General features: G+C 47.7%; 1 protein-coding gene across 1 annotated transcript in view; it reads left to right on the forward strand.

Annotated features, from left to right (window-relative positions):
• Nucleotides 1-277: 277 nt before the first annotated feature.
• The window catches only part of LOC119954010, a 188,258-nt gene continuing 170,376 nt past the window's right edge, over nt 278-18,159 (forward strand). Inside the window, exons 1-2 of the mRNA XM_038778788.1 lie at nt 278-556; nt 1,157-1,189. Coding sequence (XP_038634716.1) covers nt 529-556; nt 1,157-1,189 — 61 coding nt within the window. The 5' untranslated portion in view covers nt 278-528. The remainder of the gene's footprint in view (nt 557-1,156; nt 1,190-18,159) is intronic.

Below are 18,159 nucleotides of genomic sequence, written 5' to 3' on the forward strand. Positions count from 1 at the left end.
CCTTTCCACCTGTGTCTGTCCTGTGTGGGTGATCGGTGGGAGTGTTTTGGGGAATAGATCAGCAGACCATTGTTCCATTCTTCATGTTCATTTTTTACTTCTTATAAATAAAGCTTTTGTAATATTTTACTTGTAAATCTGGTGCCTGTAACTCGTTGGAACAGCTGAGGGCCAAATTTCTGACAAGTTCATCAGAATTATTTATTCACTTATGTTGCGACTTCGTGTGGGGGACAGAGGGGGGAGGGGCAGTAATTGAGCGCCCGTCCGCGCTGTGATAACATCCGTCAGAGGCATTCCGCCGAATTCTTCCATCTCCTCGCCTCGTCCCTTTTGTTTACAGTTTGTTACATCCGTAATAATTTGAAGTTGTGACGAAAGGTCGCGGACTGAAACGTTAACTCTGTTTCTCTCTGCCCCGATGCTGCATTGCCTACTGGGTTAGTTTGAATTCATTCTGTTGAGGTTGAAAAGCCTAAATTTACGTTTCTTTCTGTCCTCTCATCCCCGAGTATATTCTGGCGGAATATGGATACCTCCGTACTTGTGCTGCTTGGTGAGTTGTGAAAATGATTTACATTGATAGGATTGCGCAAATGAGAGTGGGGCTGGGCCAATCTCGGCTCGATCGGAAGCAACTTGTCATTAGTTGTGGAACATTTGAGATGATGATTGTGGAACTGGGACAACCTTGTGCTGTTTCAGTGCAGAATTGCAATTGGCACAAAATGTCGGGGAAGGTAAGCGATTTAAGGTGGAGAGATACAATCGGGATGAGATATGCTCCCGATTATCAAATTTGAAGTAGATAAATAACATCTGAGCCCGGAATAAAATAGTCCACTTACAGAAAGATGTCGGCCTCAGAACTGTGTTTCAGGGTTAAGTCACCTCCTTCAGAACAGAAAGGAAAATAAAGGACACAGTGAAACAAGCCTATTGCTCGTTTCCAGCACCATTTCATTGCATGAGAATTATTGTTTCCGACTCTGGTCCTCTGTTTCTGTTAAATAGAGTTCAGGAATGTGGAGCCGTGCGTGGTGTAAACCGGCTTGTATAACACAATAAATCAACAAGTTATATCGCTCGGCCGAGGAGCGGAGAACCGACGCGTCTCACGGGTCTACTTAAATTTTCCTATTCATGTTTTTTTTAGTGCTTTTTGGGACTCAGATCGGCATTTCTCAAGGTTAGTGACGACATTTCCCCAAATAGTCATTGTGCTGCTCTGTCGATAATTAGAATTGTAACTGAATTAGGGCAGCACGGTAGCACAGTTGCTTTACAGCTCCAGGGTCCCAGGTTCGATTCCTGGCTTGGGTCACTGTCTGTGCCGAGTTTGCACTTTCTCCCTGTGTCTGCGTGGGTTTCCCCCCGTGCTCTGGTTTCCTCCCACAGTCCAAATATGTGCAGGTTAGGCAGATTGGCCATGCTAGATTGCCCTTAAAAAAAGGTTTAGGTGGGGTTACAGGGAGAGGGTGGAGGTGTGGGCTTGGGTGGGGTGCTCTTTCCAAGGGCTGGTCCAACTCGATGGGCCAAATGGCGTCCTTCTGCACTGTAAATTCTATGACTCTATGAAAACGTAGTTTCCTTGTGGCGGCATTGGTCAAGAGAATGTCACTCTGCACCTACGTGCTGCTGGCACCTGAAAGTTGACTTATCCCTCCTCGAGTATGGTTTCTAAAACTGGGCACAACACCCATCCTATCATTCAGATCAACTGTATTCTGGATTGAGTTTTGTTCCAGCCCCAAATTCTCTATCCTTTCCTTGTGACAACCTTCCTGCTTCTCTAAACTCTATTTACCTTGAGATATTGAGCTTATAACAATGACCAATCACACTGTCTGCTTCACTGCATCCTTTGAAACTCTCTGAATTCCCCACCTCCCTGCTCAATGACAGCAGCACCAACAGTCCCTCCTCTGCTTCTGCAAATCCCCTCACCAAGAAGGCTACTTGATGCTGATCTAATTTACTCCACATCGCATTTCTTGTCTCTGCCTCATTTCCATTCCGAATTTAATTTAATTTGTCAATGTGATTTTGGTCATGAAACGAAAGGGAAAATGCTGGAAAATCTCAGCAAGTCTGGCAGCATCTGTAGGGAGAGAAAAGAGCGTTTTGAGTCCGATGACTCTTTCTCAAAGACAACAGACAGAGAAAGTGGGAAATATTTATACTGTGGAGTGAGAATGAAAGATGAGTCATGGCCACAGAAACCCAGGGAAACCAGGTGTTAATGGCCACAGATACCAAGGGGAAAGTGTGTTAACATAGAACATAGAACAGTACAGCACAGAACAGGCCCTTCGGCCCTCAATGTTGTGCCGAGCCATGATCACCCTACTCAAACCCACATATCCACCCTATACCCGTAACCCAACAACCCCCCCCGTAACCTTACATTTATTAGGACACTACGGGCAATTTAGCATGGCCAATCCACCTAACCCGCACATCTTTGGACTGTGGGAGGAAACCGGAGCACCCGGAGGAAACCCACGCACACAGGGGGAGGACGTGCAGACTCCACACAGACAGTGACCCAGCCGGGAATCGAATCTGGGACCCTGGAGCTGTGAAGCATTTATGCTAACCACCATGCTACCCTGCTGCCCATGTTAATGGCATTCCCCAGAGAGGACAAAAGATGTGAAAGGTCAAACAGCAGGGAAACTAACATCAGAGGATGAACTGTAGGTGTGAGGGGAGGGGAAGGGGGAAGCAAAGAGGAGAAAGGTGCAGGAAAGAAAGAAATGGTAAAAGACAGTTAAAATGAAATGAAAACAAATGGGTCGAGGTGGGGCTGATCATCTGAAGTTGTTGAATTCGATGTTCAGGCTGTAGCGTGCCTAACCGGAAGATGAGATGTTCTTCCAGTTCGCGTTGCGCTTCACTGGAACATTGCAGCAGGCCAAGAACAGACATGTGGGCTTGGGAGCAGGGCCATCCTTGTGGATCACATAAAGAATGTGTTCCGTCGCTCAGTCGCTTCCTTACCGAAGAGTCCCTGGCAGCCTTTACATTGTCAGTGCTCTGTCTATATATTTTTTGAAAATAATATGATTTTTCGACTTTCAAATGACTGGAACGTTGCAACTTAAACTGATGTGGAGATGCCGGCGTTGGACTTGGAGGGGCACAGTAAGAAGTCATACAACACCAGGTTAAAGTCCAACAGGTTTGTTTCGAATCACTAGTGTTCAGAGTGCAGCTCCTTCATCAGGTGAACTTGAACTGAGACAGAGCAAGATGTTTAAAATGCTAGGCCAAATAATACAAACTAATCAATTACCTTAGGGCGAATGTTAAATAAGAGACATTTCACATAATCCAGACATCAATCTAAACTCAAACCTGTATAAATGTGAAGTAGTGGATATTGAAAAAATGGTTGTCACAGAAAGACCGAGTTAAAACCCCTTGGAAATACACAATGGGTAAAATATTTGGAGGTAAGATTGCCCAGCAACTCCTGAGAGATTGCTAATAATGTCAATATAATCGTCAACAGAAGAAACAAGCTGAAGGCTGAACTCTCTTTTGGAATCAGTGTTGTCTAATTTAAGAATTAGGGCAGCACGGTAGCATGGTGGTTAGCATAAATGCTTCACAGCTCCAGGGTCCCAGGTTCGATTCCCGGCTGGGTCACTGTCTGTGCGGAGTCTGCACGTCCTCCCCGTGTGTGCGTGGGTTTCCTCCGGGTGCTCCGGTTTCCTCCCACAGTCCAAAGATGTGCGGCTTAGGTGGATTGGCCAGGCTAAATTGCCCTTAGTGTCCTAAAAAATAAGGTTAATGGGGGTTGTTGGGTTACTGGTATAGGGTGGATACGTGGGCTTGAGTAGGGTGATCATTGCTCGGCACAACATTGAGGGTCGAAGGGCCTGTTCTGTGCTGTACTGTTCTAATTCTAATTCTAAAAGAAGCCAACTCTACCAAAAATCTGCCAGCAAATGAAGATCTTGTAATAATTGCAATATCTTCTACTTCTGACTACATCCAAGAAAGCAGCCTAACTAAATTGTCAGTGTTTAAAATCTATGCTTCAACAATCAAAGGACACTTAACTGTACATTTTATATTGGACTCAAATTATTCATCTGTATGATGTGTATGTACCTGTTTTATGTGTGTGTTTCCATGTATATGTTTCCAAATGTGCATAAATGGTCGTGTGCTTATGCATATGTTTGCATATATGAATGCAGATGTGTATATGCATGTTTGTTTGCATATGTGTCTGTACATGTGCATGTGTGCATTTTCTTTATTCGTGGGATGTGGGCATCATTGATTCGGCCAGAATTTATTACCATTCCCTAATCGCCATTGCGAATATGGTGGTGAACTGGCTTTTTGAACTGCTGCTGCACATCCATGTGATGCAGGTACACCCACGATGCTGTTAGGGAGGGAGGTCCCCACGATGCTGTTGGGGAGGGAGGTCTACGATTTCTACCCAGTGACTGTGGAGGAACAATGATATATTTCCAAGTCATGTGGTGGATGGCTTGGAGGGAAACTTCCAGATGTTGGTGTTCCATTGTGCCTGCTGCCCTGTCCTTTTAAATTACAGTGGCCATGGGTTTGGAAGTTGCTTGACTGAAGGGGCTTGGTGAGTTCCTCCAGTGCATCTTATAAAAGTAAGAAGAACAGTCACCATAGTCCCAGATGACCACAGGCTGCTTTCCTCTTTGATGGGAAGAGCTGACTGGTGGTGATTTAAACAGAGGATCACCGGACCTCAGATGAGGGGCAAGGCGGGCCTTCATGAATAACCTCAGCCAGTATGGGGATTGAGCCCGTGCTGTTGGCCTTGCTCTGCATGCCGAACCATCTGTCCATCCAACTGAGCTAGACCAGCCCCCTTATAGCACCTTATAGCCTCTATGTTTTAATGGTGGAAAGTGAATGTATGCAGATGGAGTTCCAGTCAAGTGGGCTGTCAGTATTGTATGTTGTTGAGCTTCATGAGTGTTATTGGAGATGCACTCATCCAGGCAAGTGGAGAGTATTCCATCACATGGCTGACTTATGCCTTGTTGATTGTGGACAGACTTGTTGAAAATGGTCATTGCCTGGCACTTGTGTGGCACAAATGTTACTTGTCCAGTCTTGCTGCATTTGGATATGGACTGCTTAGGAAGGGTGTGAATCCTGCTGAACTCTGTGCAATCATCAGTGACCATCCCCACTTCTGACATTATAATGGAGGGAAGATCATTGATGAAGTAGCTGAAGATGGTGGTTGGGACTAGGACACTATCCTGAGGAACTCCTGCAGTGATGTCCTGGAACTGAGATGATTGACCTTGAACAACTACAACCATCTTCCTTTGTGCTAGGTATGACTGTAACCATCAAAGATCGATTCCCATTGAATCGAGTTTTGCCAGGGCTCCTTGAAGCTAGATTCCATCAAATGCTGCCTTGATGTCAAGGGCAGTCACTCTCGCCTCTGGAGTTCAGCTGTTCTGTCCATGTTTGAGCCACATGTGCAGCTGAGTGTGAGCGTGTGCACGTTTGTGCATGCATATGCAGGCCTCACGGTAGCATGGTGGTTAGCATCAATGCTTCACAGCTCCAGGGTCCCAGGTTCGATTCCCGGCTGGGTCACTGTCTGTGTGGAGTCTGCACGTCCTCCCCGTGTGTGCGTGGGTTTCCTCCGGGTGCTCCGGTTTCCTCCCACAGTCCAAAGATGTGCGGGTTAGGTGGATTGGCCATGCTAAATTGCCCGTAGTGTAAGGTTAATGGGGGGATTGTTGGGTTACGGGTATACGGGTTACGTGGGTTTAAGTAGGGTGATCATTGCTCGGCACAACATCGAGGGCCGAAGGGCCTGTTCTGTGCTGTACTGTTCTATGTTCTATGTGTTTTAAATATTTTGAGTGGGGTTAGCAGCTGATGCATTTTCTCTCTTTGCATAAAAAACCATGTTTAATTGGCTCCTTGTTATTCGCAGTTGAAATTGATAAATGCACCCTGATTTGCAGAAGAAACATAAATCTTTGTGACCAACTAAGGAGGTTGAGTAGCGATTGGCTGGTTCACAGTTTCCCACCATTTTGTAACAGAATTTCACCATTAACTCACCTTAACCTCAGTGATATCAATGTAGCCCTGATTATCAAATGCCAGATTGTATCTTCACCTACACAGTTGTTAATTTCTTGCCGTCATGCCTGACTTTTGCAACAGAATCACAGTCTGCTCAAATCATGTCACCACGCTTAACATTCTTGCTATTTATTTCTTTAATGTGGATTCCTTTTTAATTATCACCCTAAGTGACCGTCAATATCATGTCATTGAAACAAACAATACCAAATGGTGATTAACGTAATAAAATATTTTTGCAAACATAAATGATAACTGACGGTTTCCACTGCAAACACATTGCAAATATATAAAACAACTAACCAAAACTACCAAAGCGTTTGCCATCACCAGTACAAAGAACAAGGAAAAGTACAGGACAGGAACAGGCCCTTCACCCCTCCAAGACAGTGCCAATCATGATGCCCTAACTAAAAAAAAAAACTTCAGCCCTTACTCGGTCCATATCCCTCTATTTCCTCCCTATTCACGCACCCATCCAGATGCCTCTTAAATATTGCTAATGTGCCTGCTTCCACCACATCCTCTGGCAGCACGTTCCATGTACCCACCACTACCTGTGTCAAAAACGTACACTGCCTATCTCCCTTAAACTCCTCCCCCCCCCCCCCCCCCCCCCCCCCCCACCTTGAACCTATGCCTCCTTGTAATCGATACTTCCAACCTTGGAAAAAGCCTCTGACTATCCACCCTGTCTGTGCCTCTTATAATTTTGAAGACCTGTATCAGGTCTCCCCAGAGCCTCCGCTTTCCAGTGAAAACAATCTTAGTTTATTTCGACCTCTCCTCATAACCAACACCCTCGAGACCAGGCAACATCCTGGTGAACCTTCTTTGCACTCTCTTCAAAGCTTCCATGTCCTTCTGATAATGTGGTTGACCAGAACTGCACGCCAAATGCTGCCTAACCAAGGTTTTATACAGCTGCAAAATGATTTCCCAACTCCATGCACTGGCTGATGAAGGCAAGCATGCCATATGTCGTCTTCATCATCTTGGCCACCTGTGTTGCCACTTTCAGGGAACGGTGGACCTGTGTGCCCAGATCCCTCTATGTTAAATTCCAATAATTCATACCTAGATTTGATCCTCCAAAATGCATAACCTTGCATTTGTCCGGATTAAACTCCATCTGCCATTTCTGTGCCCAAGCTTCCAATCTATCTATCTATCTTGTTGTATCCTCTGACAGTCCTTGCCACTATCAGCAACTCTGCCAACCTTTGTGTTATCCGCAAACTTCCTAATCCGACTATCCACATTTTCCTCCAGATCATTTATATGTACTACAAACAACAGGTCCCAGCAGTGATCCATGTGGAACACCACTGGCTACAGATCTCCATTCAGAAAAACACCTTCCACTGCTACTCTCTGCCTTCTATAACCAAGCCACTTCTGTATCCATCTAGCTAGCCCATCCTGAATCCTATGTGATTTTAGTTTTTGTACCAGGTTTCCATGTGGGACGTTGTCAAACACCTTGCTAAAGTCCATATAAACTACATTCACAGTCCTTCCTTCATCAATTTTCTTTTGTCACTTGCTGTGAAACAATGGTATTGAACAAAGATGTATTGAAGTAGAATTGGCTTCTTGTGTTGAACAAGCTATTAATATCACTCCAATATTCAAGATGTTTAGAAAACAAGGCACCTGCAGGCTGTCAGCCAGGAGCAAGTTATAGAAAGTTTTAGAATAAAATGATTTTAGGACGAGAGTGAGAGGTATCGGGCAGAATTCGCAGTCGGCTGATGCCAAAATGGGGAAAGGCGATTGGGCGATGAATTGGTTTTGACGCCTAAACCTGTGCTTTAAAAATCATGAAACAGGCACCGTGGCTGATGAGGGAGAGAGAGGAGGTAGGACAGAGAGGCACGAGCGTGGTCTGCCGGTCCTGGCACTAGCCGGGCTGGCTGGGGCTGTGAGACATGGGACACTGCCAGGCAGGGGGAGAGGGGTGCTGGGGGAAGAACTATGGGGCTGGGGTGACCCCCCATGGGGCTGGGGAGATGTTCGAGCACAGACCTTCTTTGCCGCAGCCTTCAAGGCAGCCATCTTGCTATGTACCCCACTGACCACCCATCCTGGCCCCTGGTTCTACAGCATGACACCCGTGTATGGGTGCTGCACCGCATCGCCCCCACATTCCATGCTCAACTCCACCACACCTATACGCCACCCTCTGCTTTACCACGTCCTCCACCAAACCGGCCAGCACCCACCGGTGGGGCATCATGTGGCCCACCCAAGGGCAATCCCACACAGTAGCCTCTACAGGGGCCGGACGAGGGCCACGGAATATACAGCTGGCATGGGCAGTGCAGCAGATGGTACCCTGGGAGCTGACATGGACACCAGGGCCAGAGGCCTCCACGCAGCACTGGGGCAAGGGGATGGAGGAGGGGGGAGGCATGCAGAGGCAGAATCTGCAGTGCCACCTGGGGCTACTTGTAGTCTGGTTGACTTGTTGGATCTGGCTCAACCAGCATGGTGGCCTTCCTCCACATTGCTGCTGCCTGGGAGATGCACGGAGACTGTACAAACTAGAGCTGCTTGAGGGCGAGATCGTTGCAGCAGCTTGGCTTGCCACAGAGGAGCAGGAGGATGGAGAACTGGCCGCATATCAGGCCAAGGAGGCACCGCATGAGGCCTCGTGTATACCGGCAGTGCCTATCAGAGGACCTGCCGGACCAGGCATGCCGATGAAGACTTCTGCTGAGCAGGGGGATAGTGCGACATATAGAACATAGAACATAGAACCTGGGCAGTGTGCACGCCGCCTTCATCCTGGTGCACTGAACGATTCCCAGCCTCTTTGAGATGCACCCCCAGTTCAGGGGTTGGCTCCTGGGCGACAAGGATTGCCTGCGGTCCTCTGCGGTCGTGGCTGATGACGCTTATCTGGAGACCTCAGACTGACTCGGACACCCGCTAGAATGGTGTCATCGAGTGGTGCTTTGGCCTCCTGAAGATGCGGTTCAGGTGCCCGGACCCCCCTCTGGAGGGGCCCCCCAGTATGATGCTGGGAAGGTCACCTGCATCGTGTCCCTGAGCTAAGCCCACCTCCAATGTCCGCCAATTGCCCTCCCCACCAGCGCAGCGTCTGCAGCTAGCCCTGACCAGCCCAACCCTCGCACCCTTCTGACAGAGCACTGATGCAGGTGAACATGTGTTTAATGTGACAACATGTCTGTAGATAAGTGCTCTAGCCCCTATCGCTAAACTGAGCCCTGCACCCGTGCCAACTTAACTGCAGTCTAATTTTCTGACCTTATGGGCCCCAATGCTACATCTAGGTGGATCCCCAGATGGTACATCAGTAGAGGTGGCCTGCTGTGATTCCCGCCCTGCGACCTGGATCCTCTTTGGTGGCCATGTTGTGGGTTGATCGGGCCTGCTGCTCCGGTGTCCCAGGTGGCTTGGTGCTGCCCTGTTCTGCCCACTACCCACCAGATGCGCCAGGGACAGGAAAGGCGTTGGGAGGGGGGAGTCTGAGGTGCTGCGGTGTTCCGGCACATCCCCTGAAGGAGTCACCGGAAAGGGCCCCATCTTCTCTGGGGCCCCTGGGCTACTCCATGCGTGTACAAGCAGAACTATCCCCTGAGGCTCCCCTGCCACCTGGCACTGCCAATCCTGGAATTCTGCTGCCATCTCGACTGGGGTCTGCAACCATGGAGCATAGGGAGTGGACTACCTCCATCTGGGGCTGCAACACATCACACTGCGACTGTGCCACAGTCCCACGCTCCTGTGCATGACCTAGTCACCCGCTGTGACTAGTCCATGCACAGGAGCGCCACTGCAATGTACAGATGGTCTGGCACATGGCTGCCTGTAAGAGGGCAGCCCTGTCCTGGGCCTCAGCCACCATCTGCACAGATTTCCCCCAGGCCTTAAACGTGTTGATTCCTAGCAGAAGCCCTCACCCCCAAGGCCTCCAGCGCGGGCGCTACCCATGCGGGAGGCCTGGGTGCCACACATGCCTGGCACCACCTCCTGCTCCTGAATGCAGTTGGACTTGTCCACCTGCGCCTGCAGGTGTTGGATGCTCACCGACAACCTCTCATGCAGTCCCTTGCTCTGTGACTGCATCCCCACTGTAGATGTAACACTCTGTTCCAGAAGCCCGAAACCTATCTGGAAGGCAGCTTGTCCCTTTGGGCAGGCCTGCCCTCTGACCATAGAACATAGAACAGTACAGCACAGAACAGGCCCTTTGGCCCTCGATGTTGTGCCGAGCAATGATCACCCTACTCAAACCCACGTATCCACCCTATACCAGTAACCCAACAACCCCCCCCCTTAACCTTACTTTTTAGGACACTACGGGCAATTTAGCATGGCCAATCCACCTAACCCGCACATCTTTGGACTGTGGGAGGAAACCGGAGCACCCGGAGGAAACCCACGCGCACACGGGGAGGACGTGCAGACTCCACACAGACAGTGACCCAGCCGGGAATCGAACCTGGGACCTTGGAGCTGGGAATCATTTATGCTAACCACCATGCTACCATCTGCCCCCTCGGCAGTTCCTCCTCCACCTGATGCATCAGAGCATTTGTGGTGAGCACCAGATAGTGTCCCAGGAGCCTCTTCACTAGTTCTCAACTGAGGTGAGTGTCTCTGGGATTGTAGTGCTGTGACGGGAAATCAGTGTCATCATCCGACTCGAGCTCTGGGGTGTCCTAGGTCTTGGGCATATGGGTCTCCTCTGTGACGGTGTCCTCATCGCTGCTTAGCACCTGGGGCTCGGGTTAGGGGGTAGGATAATGGGTGTGTGGTACCAGGAGCACAGTGCTGCCTACTCACCCTGGGCCTACCTGAGGAGGTTGTGCAGTTTTCTAAGGAACTGCAGGCTGGTCCGAATAGTGTTACTCGTGGCACTTACTGCCTCTGCTACCTGCACCCAGGCAGTGTGAACGGCGGTGCCTGGCAGCCTCCTTCCTGGGCTGGGGTATAGCCTCTCCTCCACGGCGTCCAGGAGGGTCTCAAACTTTGCGTCTGTGAACCTTGGGGGCAGTCTCCTTCCTCCTATCTTGTTGCCTGGGATGGTGTGTGTGGGGAGTGCAGTGTGTATATCCAGCTGCAACTTGTCAGCGTTCTGAGTGCCAATTGCAAATCCGGTGAATCCCACGCCGTTTTTCATTGGAATCGATTGTGTTCCATATGGCACTGGCCCCTCAACGGTCATTGAATTGGTCCAGGTGCAGGCGCCAGTTTTGCTCTTGTGGAAGTCCACGAATCATGACCTGGTCTCGGGAAGGAGAAACCTGTCCACCAAATATTCAAATCCATTAAATTGAAGATGACCTGCAGGCTGAGGCAGGGATTTAATTAGGATGCAGAAGACAGAGTACGAGTGTATATTCAAATTGGGGGATTTGTGACTGATGTCCCAGAGGGTGGCTTTAATATTTTTTTCATATGAAGTAAAAGCAAACTATACTGGAAATCTTGCGGGCGACATTAAGTTGGATGACACAGTAAACAGTGTAAAATGGAATAGAATGTTGCAAATGGACTTTGATAAATTCAGTGAGTGTGCAAAGTAGTTATTTGCAGATGGAGTTTCATTGTAATTAAAATGGAGAGATTCTGCACACACAACCGTTACTTCTGACTATTTTCTAAATGTGATAAGCTAAGAACTGTGGATCAGCAGAGATTTGGGAGTGAACGTGCAAAAAAAAAATCATTAATGCTACAAAAGTAATTTTAATGTGAAATGGAATGTTGACATTTATTTCAAAAGGTCAGGAAACAAAAGCAGTATGTTGAGGACTCTGGGTCTCTACTCTTGTTTAGAAGGATGAAGGGGGATTTTATTGAAACTTAGATACTGCGAGGCATGGATAGAGTGGATGTGGAGAGTATGTTTCCACTTGTAAGAAAAACTAGAACCAGAGGACACAATCTCAGACTAAAGGGACGATCCTTTAAAACCGAGATGAGGAGGAATTTCTTCAGGCGGTAAATCTGTGGAACTCTTTTTGCTGCAGAAGGCTGTGGAGGCCAAATTACTGAGTGTCTTTAAGACAGAGATAGATAGGTTCTTGATTACGAAGAACAATACAGCACAGGAACACCCCTTCGGCCCTCCAAGCCTGTGCCTAAACTAAAACCATCTGCACTTACGGGGTCCGTATCCTTCCATTTCCACCCAATTCATATATTTGTCTCGATATCCCTGAAATGCCGCTGCTCCCACCACCTCACCAGGGAGCGCGTTCCATATAATTACCACCCTGTGTGTAAAAACAAAAACTCCAAAAACTTGCCTTGCGCATCTGTTCTAAACTTTTCCCTGCGCACTTACCCATGTCCCCATGTACTTGACTCTCCTACCCTAGGAAAGAGCATCTGACTATCCACTCTGTCCATGCCACTCATAATCTTGTAGACCTTTAACAGGTCACCTGTCAATCTCCATCGTTCCAGTGAGAACAGACCGAGTTTATCTAACCTCTCCTCCATACCAGGCAACATCCCAGTAAACCGCTTCTGTACTCTCTCCAAAGCATTCACATCCTTCTGGTAGTGTAGCGACCAGAATTATACACAATATTCCAAATGAGGCCCAACTAAAATCCTGTACAGCTGCAACATGACTTGCCAATTTTTATATTTGATGCCCTGGCCAATGAAGTCCAGCATGCCTTATGCCTTCTTGACCACCTTATCCATATGCCTTGCCACTTTTGGTGATCAGTTGACATGCACGCCCTGATCTCTCTGCCTGTCAGTACTTGCATGAGTTCTACCATTATTGTTTAATTCCTGCATGCATTGGACCTTCCAAAGTGCATTACCTCACACTTGTCTGGATTAATCTCCATCTGCCATTTCTCCGCCCAAAACTCCAACCAGTTTATATCCTGCTGTATCCTCTGACAATCCTCTTCACTATCCGCAACTTCACCAGTTTGTGTCGTCTGCGAACTTACTAATCAGACTGGCTACATTTTCTTCCAAATCATTTATATACACGACAAACAACAAAGTCCCCTGTGGTACGCCGCTAGTCACAGCCTTCCATTCAGAAAAGCACCCTTCCTCTGTCTTCTGTGCCCAAGCCAGTTCTGTATCCAACTTGTCAGCTCTCCCCTGATCCCATGTCTACCATGAGGTGTCTTGTCAAAGGCTTTACTGAAGTCCATGAACACTGCATCTTCTGCCTTTCCCTCTGGTAACCTTTGTCACTTCCACGAAAAACCCGATCAAATTAGTGAGGCACGACCTCCCCTTCATAAAACCATGCTGTCCATCACTAATAAGTCAATTTGTTTCCAAATGTTAGTGAAGTGGAGATTTAGGCAGAGAAATGGCAAATGGAGTTTAATGTGGACAAATGTGAGGTAATGCATTTTGGTCGGTCTCACACAGAGGGGAAATATACCGTAAATGGCAAAACTCTCCGGAATATAGAAAGTCACAGAAAATTGGGCAGCGATGTCCACAGATCTTTGAAGGCGGCAACACAAGTGGACAAGGTAATCAAGAAAGCAGACAAAATGCTTGCCTTCATTGGACGGCATCGAGTATAAAAACTGGGCAAGTCATGCTACAGTTGTATCGAACCTTGGTAAGGCCGCACTTGGAATATTGCGCAGAATTCTGGTTGTGACACTACCCAAAGGGAGGCTTTGGAAAGGGTGCAGCGGAGGTTTACCAGGATGTTGCCTGGTCTGGAGGGTGTTAGCTATGTGGAGAGGCTGAATAGGCTCCGACTGTTTTCATTAGAAAGACGGAGATTGAGGTGTGATCTGATGGAAGTCTATATGATGATGAGTGGCATGGATAGAGTGGATGGGCAGGCACAATTTCCCAGGGTGGAGGGGTCAGTGACCAGGGGGCATCGGCTTAAGGTCCATGGGGCAAAGTTTAGAGGAGATGCGCGAGACAGATTTTTTACGCAGAGGGTGGTGAGTGTCTGGAGCGTGTTTCCGGGGGAGGGATACATTAACGGCGTTCAAAAGGCATCTTGACAAACACACAGATAGGATGGATAGAGAGGGATTCGGCACAAGAAAGTGCTGAGGGTTTTGGCGAAGGTTGGTACGACCCGCACAGGCTTGGAGGGCTGATGGGCCTGTTCCCATGCTGTATTGTTCTTTGTTCTTTAAATCCTATCTCGAAGAATCTCTTCCAATAATTTCCCTACCACTGACGTCACGCTCACCTGCCTATCATTTCCTGGATTATCCTTGCTGCCCTTAGAATCATAGAATTTACAGTGCCGAAGGAAGCCATTTGGCCCATTTGTCTGCACCAGCCCCTGGAAAGTGCAACCCACGTAAGCCCCTGATCTCCTCCCCATCCCCATAACCCAGCAACCCCACCCAACCTTTTTGGACACTAAGCGCAATTTATCATGGCCAATCCACCTAACCCGCACATTATTGAGCTGTGGGAGAAAACTGGAGCACCCGGAGGAAACCCACGCAGACACGGGAAGAACGTGCAGCATCTGCACAGACAATGACCCAAGCCATAAATTGAACCTGGCACCCTGAAGCGGTGAAGCAACTGTGCTAACCACTTAGACCATAAGACGTACGAGCAGAATTTGGCCACTTGGCCCATCGAGTCTGCTCTACCATTCAATCCCCATCGAGTCTGCTCTACCATTCAATCATGGCTGATATTTTCTCATCCCCATTCTCCTGCCTTCTCCCCATAACCGCTGATCCCATTATTGATCAAAAAACTATCTATCGCTGTCTTAAAGACACTCAGTGATTTGGCCTCGACAACCTTCTGCGGCAAAGAGTTTCACAGATTCACCACCCTGTGGCTGAAGAAATTCCTCCTCGTCTCTGTTTTAAAGGATCGTCCCTTTAGTCTGAGATGGTGTCCTCTGGTTCTAGTTTCTCCTACAAGTCGAAACATCCTCTCCACATCTACTCTATCCAGGCCTCGCAGTATCCTGTAAGGTTCAATAAGATCCCCCTGACCCAAAGTCCTCAACCGTTCCTCATATGACAAGTTATTCATTCCAGGGATCATTCTTGTGAACCTCCTCTTTCCAAGGCCAGCACATCCTTCCTCAGATGCGGGGTCCAAAACTGCTCACAACCCTCCAAATGGGGTCTGACCAGAGCCTTATACAGCCTCAGAAGTACATCCTTGGTCTTGTATTCTAGCCCTCTTGACAGGAATGCTAACATTGCATTTGCCTTCTCAACTGCCGACTGAACCTACACGCTAACCTTAACAGAATCATGAACAAGGACTCCCAAGTCCCTTTGTGCTTCTGATTTCCTGAGCATTTCCCCATTTAGAAAATAGTCTATGCCTAGATTCCTTCTTCTAAAGTGCATAACCTCACACTTTTCCAGATTAGTGTATTTCATTTGCCACTTCATTGCCCACTCTCCTAACTTGTCCAAATCCTTCTGCAGCCCCCTTGCTTCCTCAATACTCCCTCCACAGATCTTTGTATCATCTGCAAACTTAGCAACAGTGCCTTCAGTTCCTTCCTCCAGATCATTAATGTATATTGTGAAAAGTTGTGGTCCCAGCACAGACCCCTGAGGCACACCAGTAGTCATTGGCTGCCATCCTGAAAAAGACCCCTTTATTCCCACTCTCTGTCTTCTGCCAGTCAGCCAATCCTCTAACCATGTCAGGATCTTACCCTCAACGCCATGGGCTTTTAACTTATTTAACAGTCTCCTATGTGGCACCTTGTCAAAGGCCTTCTGGAAATCTAAATAAATCACGTCCACTGGTTCTCATTTGTCTCTCTTCCTTGTTAGCTCCTCAAAGAACTCGAACAGATTTGTCAGACACGACCTCTCTTTGACAAAGCCATGTTGACTCAGTCCTATTTTACTTCGCGATCTCATCTTTAATAACAGACTCAAATCTTACCAATGACCGAAGTCAGGCTAACCAGCCTATAATTTCCCGTCATCTGCTTCCCTAATGTTGCATTAGCCACTTTACAGTCCTCTGGAACTCTTCCTGCCTCCAGTGATCCCTGAATGATCATCACCAATGTCTCCACAATTTCTTCACCATCTCTTTTACGACTCTGGGGTGTAGTCCATCTGGTCCAGGTGACTTATCCACCTTCAGACCTTTCAGTTTCCCCAGAACCTTGTCCTTAGTAATGGTCACTGCCCTCACTTCTGCCCCCTGGTTCTCCTGGAACTCTGGCATCCCACTGGTGTCTTCTACCGTGAAGACTGATGCAAAGTAACTCTTCAGTTCTTCTGCCATTTGTTTGTTTCCTATTATTACTTCTCCAGCCACATTTTCCAATGGTCCAGTGTCTATTTTTGCCTCTCTCTTACCTTTTATATATTGAAAAAAAACTCTTCCTATCTTCCTTTTATATTACTAGCTAGCTTGCACTGACTTCATCTTCTCCCTCCTTATTGCTTTTTTAATTGTCCTCTGCTCACTTTTGAAGGCTTCCCAGTCCACTGGATTCTCACTAATCCTCACCACTTTGTATGCCTTTTCATTAGCTTTTATGCTGTCCTTGACATCCCTCGTCAACCATGGATACCCTTAGCATGTTTCCTTCTTCTTGGGATGAATTTCTGTTGTACCTCCCTAATAAGCCGCAAAAACTCCTGCCATTGCTGTTCCAGTGTCTTCCCTGCTAGGCTTCTTTTCCAATCAACGCTCGCCAGTTCCTCCATCATGTCTTTGTAGTTACCCTTATTTAATTGCAATACCGTTACATCTGATTGCAGCTTCTCCCCCTCAAACTGCAGGGTAAATTCTATCATCGTGTGGTCACGTTCCTTCACCTTCAAGTTCCCTAATCAAGTATGTCTCATTGCACATCACCAAATCCAGAATTGCTTGTTCCCCAGTAGGCTCTGTCACAAGCTGCTCAGAAAAACTATCTCTTAGACATTCCAAAAATTCCTTTTCTTGGGATCCACTACCAACCTGATTTTCCCAGTCCACCTCCATATTGAAGTCCCCCCCTGATTATTATAATATTGCCTTTTTTACATGCCTTTTCTATCCCCTGATTTATGTTCTGCCCCACATCCTGACTTCTGCTTGGGGGTCTGTACATAACTCCCATCAGGGTCTTTTTACCTTTGTGATTCCTCAACTCTACCCACAGAGATTCTATGCCTTTTGATCCTATATCGCTCCTTGCTTTAACTACATTCCTTACTAACAATGCAACCCCGCCCCCTTTGCCCATCTGACTGTCCTTTTGATACGACGTATATCTTTGGATATTAAGATCCCAGTCCTGATCTCCTTACAGCCACGTCTCTGCGATGACAACATCGTAACGGCCAAATTCAATGTGTGCAACAAGCTCATTTACCTTGTTCCGTAAACTGCGCACATTGAGGTACAACACCCTCAATCCTGCATTGACCACCTCCCCATCACACTCTCCTCAGTCACTGTACCCTGTACTGTGGCCCTTTTTGATTTTTGACTATGGCTTCTCTGCCTTACACTTTCCCCCTTACTGTTTTTTGTTTCTGGCCCCGTTTTACTTCCCTCTGACTTCCTGCATTAGTTCCCATCCCCCTGCCACACTTGTTTAAACCCTCCCCAACAGCACTGGCAAATAACCCGCTCGGACATCGGTTCCAGTCCTGCCCAGGTGTACTGGTCCCACCTCCCCCAGAACCGGTTCCAATGCCCCATGAATTTGAATCCCTCCCTCTTGCACCATCTCTGGAGCCATGTATTCATCTGATCTATCCTGACATTCCTACTCTGACTAGCACTGGTTGCAAACCTGAGATTGCTACCTTTTGAGGTCCTACTTTTTAGTTTAACTCCTAACTCTGTGAATTCAGCTTGTAGGACTTCATCACGTTTTTTACCGATATTGTGGGTGCCTATGTGCACCACGATAGTTGGCTGTTCCTGCGCTTTTAAATCTCCGGCTCCTCTCACTCTTTTAACTCTCCGGCTCCTCTCTCACGCTTTTATCTCTCCGGTTCCTCTCCCGTCCTTTTAAAATCTTCTACTTAAACAGTGTAACAACATTGGCTACTCACCAGTCCTCTGGAACTTCACCTGTAGTCAGTTAGGAGA

This window comes from Scyliorhinus canicula, chromosome 19 (assembly GCF_902713615.1).
Source record: "Scyliorhinus canicula chromosome 19, sScyCan1.1, whole genome shotgun sequence".
NCBI lineage: Eukaryota > Metazoa > Chordata > Chondrichthyes > Carcharhiniformes > Scyliorhinidae > Scyliorhinus > Scyliorhinus canicula.